General features: G+C 41.1%; 1 protein-coding gene across 3 annotated transcripts; it reads left to right on the top strand.

The window, feature by feature from the left end:
* Positions 1-295: 295 nt before the first annotated feature.
* Positions 296-5,060, top strand: LOC142699154 (uncharacterized). Of its 3 annotated transcripts, XR_012866043.1 has the most exons (3): positions 1,093-1,181; positions 3,570-3,604; positions 4,959-5,060. XR_012866043.1 is itself a non-coding variant. In XM_075848018.1 (2 exons), exon 1 carries the CDS (start codon positions 980-982, stop codon positions 3,467-3,469), a length of 2,490 nt encoding a protein of 829 aa, XP_075704133.1. In that variant the 5' UTR covers positions 296-979; the 3' UTR covers positions 3,470-3,604; positions 4,959-5,060. The 3 variants fall into 3 exon arrangements, 1 of the variants encoding a protein (XP_075704133.1); XM_075848018.1 differs by having other exon boundaries at positions 296-3,604; XR_012866042.1 differs by lacking the exons at positions 1,093-1,181; positions 3,570-3,604 and adding an exon at positions 4,002-4,352.
* The last annotated feature ends 6,058 nt before the right edge of the window (positions 5,061-11,118 follow it).

Genomic DNA, 11,118 nt, shown 5'->3' with positions numbered 1-11,118 from the left:
TTTATTTTTCCTTATAATGTATAATAATTGTTCTCTGTGTATATCTGAGGTGACAGCGCTATATAATTTCATGTAAACAGAGATAACTCATCTATATATGTTATTTTCATATTATTATTTTCATTTGTTCATACTGTATTTTTGTAAATTTTATTGCCAACTTTGTAAAAGCATTTTATTCTTTATCATTTTAGCGACCGTGACAAAGGCCGAGGTTCGGCCGAAACGTCTTACCAAGTCGCTTTCCACCTCAACTTTACCATCTTTTGTTGCAATAAAACTTAAATTTGTTTGCATCTGGATCTTTTGCGTACCTCTGAGTGCTGGGGTTGTATATTTTCAATATTGTGGGATTCTCGTCCCTACCTTACTAGCACCACGCCAATTGATTGAGGAGTGCATCCCAATATCTATTTTTGATTACTACTGTACCTTGGATGTCTTGCACCCTGATATAGATGACGTCATCAACTTTTGCCTTCGATTCCACTACCACGGCCAATATTTTGGCACAAGTCACCAACTCAGGAGACTTTTTGAGAATTCCTCCGCAGGAACTACGTACACGAGACTACGAAAAGGAACTACGAAAATATACCTCCTATGACCTGCATCGCACAACTCTGGCGGAATATCATAGATTGGAGAGAATACCACGTGGCCTCAGGAGTCACCTTCGACCAACCCTCTTTTCTGACGATGAAGAATACTGTCAACAATTCCAGAGGATCTTAAACAAATGCTCACTGGATTTGATTCTACTTACTATTTCTCATCTACAAACCAGAATTTCAGAATCCGATATTAAAATCAAGGCTTTGGAAAATCAACTATCAGCAACTCTAAGCCCCAGTGAATGGGAGAATCTGAAAACACGTACCGACATTGCCATCAACGACTTTTCTAAGACCATACAACTAAGAAAACGCGATAAATTCCAGAGGGACGCAACGGATTACGATAACAACAGGGTTTACCGATGGAACGAGTCGTCAACTTACGCAAATTCATGGCGCCAACCACGACAACAAACAGAAAATTTCTCCAGTTCTGGCAGCGACTCCTCTATTGGTCGACGTCCTCCACGTTTTTTAGGCAATCGGAGAGGCCGAAACGGACCACCAGGCGGGCGGGGAGGAGATGGACGAGGTCGAGACACCAACATACAGACGAGGTCCCAGGTAGGAAGAACCACCTGGTCGTCAATCTCTCCTCTCATTCCCTTACGCCAACAGAACTGTCAGTCTTACAGAAAGGCTTGTCCTTCTGCCCCACCGCCCCCTGTAATACGTTCATTCTCCAGCAGGAATTGAACTACTTTTACAGATCATTACGACTCAAGACACACTTTGGACTTACTGATCTATCCACTTCCCAACAGCCTAGAGACGTGTGCTCAGAAATTTCTATTTCTAATTTGGGCCTCCGTAGCAAAAGCAATTTTGCTCCCCCCAAAATCTACCACGCTACAGAATCAGTGATTGAACTTGTACAAAGAGACATTGATGTCGTCTTGCACGATTACAATTTGGGCTACTATCCCCATCAAAAAAATTTGTCCACTGAAGAAAGGACATCCTTAAGGGATTTACAACATAACCGGGAAATCATAATTAAACCAGCCGATAAGGGAGGGGCCATTGTAATACTTGATTATAATAATTATGTCTCTGAAATCAATCGCCAACTTACTGATAGTAACACCTACCTCAAAATACCAAGAGACCCTATTTCCGATATACGCCATAAAATCAACTCCATCATTGATCATCACCTTGATATTAATACAATTGATCACAAAACACACAAATTTTTACAGAATCCGTTTCCAATCACTCCCGTATTTTATGTCCTACCAAAAATTCACAAGTCTTTAATCAATCCCCCTGGTCGACCAATAGTTGCCTCCACCGACTCTATTTCATCCCCATTAGCCATCTTTTTAGAAAAAATATTGACTCCCCTCATTAAAAAAACCAAATCATTTCTCCTGGACACCAGCCATTTTTTACAGATTATTAAAAGTCTACATCAGATTGAGCCTACTAGCCTCCTAATTACATTGGATGTCAATAGCTTATACACATCCATCACACATCAAGATGGCCTAGCAGCCACAAGTAGCCTCCTGGACACTACCGATATGTCCATGAATTCCAAATCATTATGTTTAGAACTACTCGAATTAATTCTGAATGAGAATTATTTCTTATTTGGGGACAACTTTTATAAACAGATCAATGGCACTGCTATGGGTTCTAACATGGCTCCTCCATATGCCAATGCCTACATGGCAGAATTCGAATCTACCCACATTTACACCAATCCTAGATTCAGGGATAATGCAATCTGCTGGCATCGATATATAGATGACATATTTTGCATATGGAAAGGTACTGAACAATCTGCCATAGATTTTGTCCAGGAAATTAACACCATACGTGAGGGTCTACAATTTACATTAAATCTGAGTTCACAGGAGATAAGCTTCCTGGACACGTTGGTTAAGAAAAATAACACTGGCCATCTAGTTGTCGATCTATATACCAAACCCACAGACAGAAATGGCCTGCTCCATTTCCAGAGTAACCATCCGTATAAAACTAAAACCTCACTTCCTAAATCTCAATATAAACGCATCTCTAGGATTGTAACAGATGAGACAACACGACACACTAGATTACAAGAAATGACTGACAAATTCAAAGACAGAGGTTATCCTTCACGGATACTTCAACAAGAACTGCATAATACGATTCAAGAAGATCACACACCTTGTACCACCCGCAACGACACTAAACTAAATAGAATTCCGTTTGTACATACATATCACCCTTTGGTTCCAAAATTCCAACAAATTATTAGAAAACATTGGCACCACCTCAGTACAGCCTACCCGACCATTCTAGAATTTAAGTCGCCTGCGATGATGTGCCTCAAACGCCCACCCAATTTCAGGGATAGATTGGTTAGAGCAGACATTGGCAGCAACACTAAATTGCCCAGACAAACTTTCTTACGACCCAGACATAATGGAACTTTCCCATGCCTCCATTGCTCATGCTGCTCCAACGTTATCAAGGGTGATCGGTTCCAGCATCCCCACACTAATAAATCTTTTCCCATAAAAGGCTTCTATACATGTGATACCAATTTTGTGGTATACCTGGTAAAGTGCCCGTGTGGGCTAATATATGTGGGCGAAACCACACAACACATTAGGGATCGCATAACAAGCCACAAATCTACTATCCGCTGTAACAAAAACTGGTTACCATTACCAGACCACTTCAGTAAGGCTAATCATCAACTTTCCCAATTTCAGTTCCAGATAATTGAACACGTTCCTCAACCACGTAGAGGTGGCAACCACATACATTTACTTAAGGAACGGGAATCCTACTGGATACATACATTACAAACCTTAAGTCCCAGGGGTCTCAATAGGGAATTTGACCTAATGAATTGATACGAAACCCTATTATCTTCTGTGCAGTTCATGTATTAATGCCAGTTCCTATATCTTGTTTGACTTGCATATTCTAACTTGTTGTCTTTTCTGTTTCTAGACACGCTAGAGAAAAAACACATCCACATGGACCAGGTAAAAGTACCATAAAACCGGCTGTCAAATCTCATCTTTATTCCTTCATTTTTATACATATATATTTTTTCTGATTTTTATTTTTTATTTTTATTTTTTCTAATTTTTCTAATTTTCCCTTCTCTCCATGTTGCCATGACTACTATCACCTTCTATACCGTTCCTACATCTATCCTTACATTGACATCCCATACACATGGGCTGAGATCATCTATACCTTCAGACATACGGTCCCTTTCCTTCTCTGGTTCGTTGTCATGGCAACTAGATAGCGTCCAATCAGTTTCTGTCAACATACTTCTCTATATAGTTGCATTCCTTCATTACATGCCACTCACATATATATATATATATATATATATATATATATATATATATACACACACTAACACACATTCTTACTATAATAACCTCAGGAATATTCATTGCACTCACATCAGCTGCTAGGTCCCTTTGCTCTCTTTCTCCACGGTCCCTTACTATAATTACCTCATGAATATTCACTGCACTCACATATCAGCAGCTAGATGGCTCTGTCAATACTCCCAGAAGGTTTCTTTTTCACGGTCCCTTGCTATAATTACCTCATGAATATTCACTGCACTCACATATCAGCTGTTAGACGGCTCTGGCTGTACCACTGACATCAGTTCCGGTTGGTCTGGTATAAACACAGACGCAACTCACATAGCACAGACACACAGGGAATATCCGGCGGACAACCCATACCAGTGATATCGTCTTACAGGTACAGCAGCACATGTCTTTCCTCTTACTTTCTCCCTTTAGTTTATCCTCTAGTGTTTGTTCCTTTTCACACTGTCCTTTATTTTCTACCGGTACTTTATGGTATGGTCTACAGTGAGGACTCTTTCCTCTCCCCACCACAATAACAAAACTAAATCAATATATGTAACCTAGGTATTGCATCACCATCAGAGGTTTCCAGATTGTTTATGCCACATACAGTTATATACTGCTAGATCCTCCTTGAGCATATTTAACTTAATTTTGTTCTGACTATTCAGCCCCTAGTCTTGTTTTTATAGATCATTATGACTTATTCTTTCATAGATGATTATGATTTCCTTAATTCTTGTGTTACGTGTTCCACTAATTGATCACGCAATTTTCTTTATACAGTTCAGTATTAAAATATTTTTATTTTTCCTTATAATGTATAATAATTGTTCTCTGTGTATATCTGAGGTGACAGCGCTATATAATTTCATGTAAACAGAGATAACTCATCTATATATGTTATTTTCATATTATTATTTTCATTTGTTCATACTGTATTTTTGTAAATTTTATTGCCAACTTTGTAAAAGCATTTTATTCTTTATCATTTTAGCGACCGTGACAAAGGCCGAGGTTCGGCCGAAACGTCTTACCAAGTCGCTTTCCACCTCAACTTTACCATCTTTTGTTGCAATAAAACTTAAATTTGTTTGCATCTGGATCTTTTGCGTACCTCTGAGTGCTGGGGTTGTATATTTTCAATATTGTGGGATTCTCGTCCCTACCTTACTAGCACCACGCCAATTGATTGAGGAGTGCATCCCAATATCTATTTTTGAATAATAATAGCAGGAGCAGCAGAGCCAGAAAACAGGAAAGAATCACAGGCAAAGACAAGCAGGAAATGAAGGTATAAATAGACCGAGGCCGGGAGCTAGAACCGTCTGGCCAGGCTGTAATAAGTTCTCCCACTCCTGAGCCTACCAGCCTGAGTGGTAGCAGATCGAGTCACTCTATCAGACCTAGGAGCAGGTGCAGACTGATTAACCACGGGCGTCGACACAGAAGCTGTGTCTGGCAGATCCTTTACACCACGTTCCCGTGACCTAATGTGCCACGTCACAGCGTATTCAAATCATGGAAGTGTCCAGTCTACATGACTACCGACTGTCATGGTGTGCAAACCTTAGATCAAAATGTTGACATATAACTAACTGACTCTAAACCTCATAGGGTAATTTTCTTTAGCTATTATACCAGGATGTAGGCGGAGGAGTAGGCTAAGAGAACGGAAAGTGGCCGAGGCGGGAGTTGGGCCAGAGTGAATATGACGCTTGACTGGGGTCTGGGGAGGGGAAGGGGAGAGAGACAGGTGGGAAGGTGGGAGCAGAGGGGCAACATGAAAAAAATTATTAAACTGAATCTACTGCTTTAAAACAGTCACTCACCAAGTTGCGGAGCTGGCCCCTGCATGGATCCCATTCCTTTCTACAAACCAATTAACGCTAATCATAACCTTGATGAGCGGCGGCTGCCCACTTTATTTTACTTTTGTGGCCAGGCCCCTGACAGTAGTACCAGCGGTACTACCCTGATGGCAGGCCTGTTTGCAGGAGTACTAGCCAACTACGTCACAGATAACCCAAGTTTCAAGACCATGCAAATTTATGGATTTTTGGCATCCCATGGAATATGGGAACAATAGGGAATTCTATCAGTAAGTATTCTGCCTGTTTGTTGGCTAATACTCCTGATCCAATTCCTTCTTCTAGCAGATTTTTTAAAGATTCCTTACATGCGGTGCTTGGTTTCGCCACAAGTTTGTGATATGTCGATTCATTGTCTAAAATGGTATGAACGTGTCTGGGATATAAAGAGGAATCTAGAACAACTCCTGCTCCGTAAGATTTGGAGGACACAGTTATACGCTGGATATATGGTGAGCCCCTCTGTGTTTTCACCGTCAGCCCTTATGTGTACATAGTGAACCTTTTAGAAGGTTAATCTCTACCCGCTAAGGTGGAAGGGTTGGTTCCAATGCCTAGTTATGGTGGTGTCTGAGGAAATAAAGGTCCTTTTAGACGTCCAAATACTGACCATGAAAACCAGCACCAATCGACGATACAGCGTGTCACAAGGAGCAATCATCGTTAATGTATGGGGGCAAACAATCGTTACTACACCAGACCCCGCACCGATCTGCCAGTCCAGCTGCCTCCGGGCACTGGACAACACTGCCGGAAGCAGATTGCTCAGATCACTGCATAGCAGCCGTTCGGCAGAACTGCAGCTCGGCCTCTATTCTTTGACCGGAGCCATCTACTTCCGGCAGTGTTGTCCGGTGCCCAGAGGCAGCTGGAGTGGTGGATCGGTGCGGGGTCTGGTGTAGTAACGATTGTTTGCCCCCATACATTAACGATGATTGCTCCTTGTGACACGCTGTATCGTCGATTGGTGCTGGTTTTCATGGTCAGTATCGGGACGTCTAAAAGGACCTTTATTTCCTCAGACACCACCATAACTAGGCATTGGAACCAACCCTTCCACCTTAGCGGGTAAAGATTAACCTTCTAAAAGGTTCACGCACCGATCATATACTGATGACCTATCCAGTGGATAGGTCATCAGTTGTCAGAATGTGGAAAACCCTTTTAAAGGGAAGGTGTCACGGAAATGTTTTTTTTTATATATATATATATATATATATATATATATATATATAATATTGCTTTTAGTATGTCATTAAAATAAATTGTATTTATTTGTGTTTTTTTGTTGTACTTTTTACTTTTTTCCTTCTTTTACTTCTCTATGGGGGCTGCCATTTTTTTTTTCATCTCTGTATCTGTCCATTAACGACACATACAGAGATGGAATACGGCACATACATTCCCATAGAGAATGCGAACGGGAGCCGTTCCATTCACTATAGTGTATGCCGTCTGTGTGGGAACAGCGCATGCGCCACTCCCACACAGATCAAAAGAAAGGTCTTTAGTAGAGCGACATCCAGCGCTATTTTCATGTGGACCGGAAGCCACGGCCAGACAGTAAGATGACGACTTCCGGTCGCGGCTTCCGGCCATATGTTGAAGGCAGCGCAGATGCAAGGACTAGGAGCGGCAGGGCGGAGGCGGCGGCAGGAGCAGGTAAGTTATGTTTGTGTATGTGATGTGTGTGTATGTTAGTGTTATACTTTCTGCTGAGCACTGTATCTAATCTTCCTACACTGTGCATTCGCTCAGAAAATGGCGGCACACAGTGTAGGAGGTTTGAAGATTCAACTCCCTTCTTTCTCCTGGCACTAGGCAGGATAAAGGAGGGGGGATTCTGTGAGGACACTAGAGCGAGTGTGTCTACTACAAATTTGCAGCATAAGGCAATGAGGTTGCTTTACCACATGCCAATGCGGCAATTTTGAGAATTGCTCCCTCTAGTGACCAGCACATGGAAATGTTATAAATTAGAATCTAATTTATAATATTTCCTGAAAAAAATAAAATAACATTTCTAGCGACACATTCCCTTTAATACTGGCGTTTCATACACCAGTCCTATTAAACAGTTTGCTGGAGTAAGATGCAACACATTTATTAACAGGCGAAAGACTCTTAATAAATGTGTTGCATCTTTTAGCTGCAACGCGGCCTGTCATCAGTACTTTCTACGTGCTGCGGCGTGCTGTAAGAGCCTGAGGGAATCCGGGAGGGAGAATCGGAGTGGTGAGGTAAGTACATTTTTAAAATGTATTTTATTGTCTGATTGGGGGGCAAACAGTATGATTGGGGGGAGGTATGGGTCTGGCACGGAACTTTGCCTTGTTACGCTCCCCAGAGATAAATCTGGGCCGCACTATACATATAGATTTCTGCTATAATTTACATCAGTTACTGGCGTAACTTATAGTAAAATTGTTGGCCATTTCTGCTAAGCCCCGCCCATTTTTTGCACCCCAAAAATGTCAACATTTGTGTATTTTAGTAAACTGTTGTAGAAAGGTTAATATATTCCCCCCAAAGGCTACAGACTGTAATACAATATCTTAACCCCTTCCCTCTTTAGCCACTTTTGACCTTCCTGACAGAGCCTCATTTTTCAAATCTGACATGTGTCACTTTATGTGGTAATAACGTCGGATTGCTTTTAGCTATCCAAGCGATTCTGAGATTGTTTTCCCATGACACATTGGACTTGATGTTACTGGCAAAATTTGCTCGATATGTTCAGTATTTAATTGTGAAAAACACCAAAATTTAGCGAAAAATTGCAAACATTTGCATTTTTCTCAACTTAAATGTATCTGCTTGTAAGGCAGGTAGTTATAACACACACAATTGTTGCTAACTAACATCCCCCATATGTCTACTTTATCCTCTTATTTTTCTAGGACGTTACAAGGCTTTGAACTTTAGCAGCAATTTCTCACATTTTCAAGAAAATTTCAAAAGGCTATTTTTACAGGGGCCCGTTCACTTGTGAAGTGGCTTTGAGGGCCTTATATATTAGAAACCCAAAAAAAGTCACCCGATTTTGAAAACTTCACCCCTCAAAGTATTCAAAACAGCATTTAGAACATTTCTTAACCCTTTAAACTTTTCACAGGAATTAAAGCAATGTAGGGGTGAAATTTACAAATACATTTTTAATCCATTTTTATTTATAACACAGAAAGTTTTTCCATAGAAATGCAACTCAATATTTATTGCCCAGATTCTGCAGTTTTAGGAAATATCCCATATGTGGCCGTAGCGTGCTACTGGACTGAAGCACCGGCCTCAGAAGCAAAGGAGCACCTAGTGGATTTTGGGCCCTTATTTTTATTCGAATATATTTTAGGCACCATGTCAGGTTTCAAGGGCTCTTGCGGTGCCAAAACAGTGGAAATCCACCAAAAGTGATCCCATTTGAGAAACTACACACCTCAAGGAAATTATCTAGGTGTATACTGAGCGTTTTGACCCCGCAGGTTTTTTGCAGAAATTATTGGAAGTAGGCCCTGAAAATAAAAATCTACATTTTTTCAAAGAAAATGTAGGTAAAGCTAATTTTTTCTCATTTCCACAAGGACTGAAGGAGAAAAGGCACCACAACATTTGTAAAGCAATTTCTCCCGAGTAAAACAATACCCCACATGTGGTAATAAATGGCTGTTTGGACACACGGCAGGGCTTAGAACGGATGGAGCACCATTTGGCTTTTGGAGTTCACATTTAGCAGGGATGGTTTGCGGAGGCCATGTCACATTTACAAAGCCCCTGAGGGGATAAAACAGTGTAAACCCCCCACAAGTGACCTCATTTTGGAAACTACACCCATTGAGGAAATTATCTAGGGGTATACTGAGCGTTTTGACCCCACAGGTTTTTTGCAGAAATTATTGGAAGTAGGCCCTGAAAATAAAAATCTACATATTTTCAAAGAAAATGTAGTTTTAGCACATTTTTTCTCATTTCCACAAAGACTGAAGGAGAAAAAGCCAGCAAAATTTGTAAAGCAATTTCTCCCGAGTAAAACAGTACCCCACATGTGGTAATAAACGGCTGTTTGGACACACGGCAGGGCTTAGAATGGAAAGAGCGCTATTTGGCTTTTGGAGATCACATTTAGCAGGAATGGTTTGCGGAGGCAATGTCGCATTTGCAAAGCCCCTGAGGGGCAAAACAATGAAAACGCCCAAATAGTGACTCCCTTTAGGAAACTACACCCCTTGTGGAATCCATCTAGGAGTATTGTGAGCATTTTGACCCCATAGATGTTTCATAGAATTTATTAGAATTGGGCAGTGAAAATAAAAACAATCCTTTTTCTTCAATAAGACGTAGTTTTACCGCAAATTTTTGGGATTTCTCAACAAATAATGCAAAAAAAGAACACAACATTTGTAAAGCAATTTCTCCCGAGTACGGCAATACCCCATATGTGGTCATAAACGGCTGTTTGGGCACACGGCAAGGCTCAGAAAGGAAAGAGCGCCATTTGGAGTGCAGATTTTGCTGGATTGGTTTCTGGGCACCTGTGGGACCAAAACTGTGGATACCCCGCAGAAGTGACCACATTTTGGAAACTACGCCCTCAATGCATTTACCTAGGGGTGTAGTAAGCATGTTAACCCTGCAGGTGTTTTGTAGAAATTAGTGTGCACTCGATGTTGCAGAGTGAAAATGGGATTTTTTTTCCATAGATATGCCAATATGTGGTGCCCAGCTTGTGCCACCATAACAAGACAGCTCTCTAATTATTATGCTGGGTTTCCTGGTTTTAGAAACACCCTTCATGTTTCCCTAATCTTTTGCCGAACATTCGACCAGGCTCAGGAGTGAAAGCGTACCATGCAAAATCGAGGCCTAATTTGGCGATTTATAAAGTATTGGATCACAATTGCAGAGGCTCAGATGTGAAATAATAAAAAGAAAGCCCTGAGAAGTGACCCCATTTGGAAACTGCACCCCTCAAGGCATCTATTAAGGGGTGTAGTGAGCATTTTCACCCACAGGTGTTTTCCATAAATGATTGCGCTGCGGGTGGTGCAAAGTAAAAATTGATATTTTTCTCTAGAAATGCCATTTCAATGGCAAATATGTCATACCCAGCTTATGTCACTGGAGACACACACCCCAAATTTTTTTAAAAGGGTTCTCCCGGGTATGACGATGCCATATATGTGGAAGGAAACTGCTGTTTGGGCACACTGTAGGGTTCAGATGGGTGGGAGCATCATTTGGCTTTTGGAGCGTGGAATTTGCTTGGTAATAGTTTTGTTTGGAGTGTTTCCG

This window comes from Rhinoderma darwinii, unplaced genomic scaffold, assembly GCF_050947455.1.
Source record: "Rhinoderma darwinii isolate aRhiDar2 unplaced genomic scaffold, aRhiDar2.hap1 Scaffold_138, whole genome shotgun sequence".
Taxonomy (NCBI): Eukaryota; Metazoa; Chordata; class Amphibia; order Anura; family Rhinodermatidae; genus Rhinoderma; species Rhinoderma darwinii.
This window is presented reverse-complemented; position numbering and strand designations above follow the sequence as displayed.

Coding starts and splice junctions, on each gene's coding strand:
- LOC142699154 (XM_075848018.1), top strand. CDS start 980: ATGGAACGAGTCGTCAACTTACGCAAATTCATGGCGCCAACCACGACA.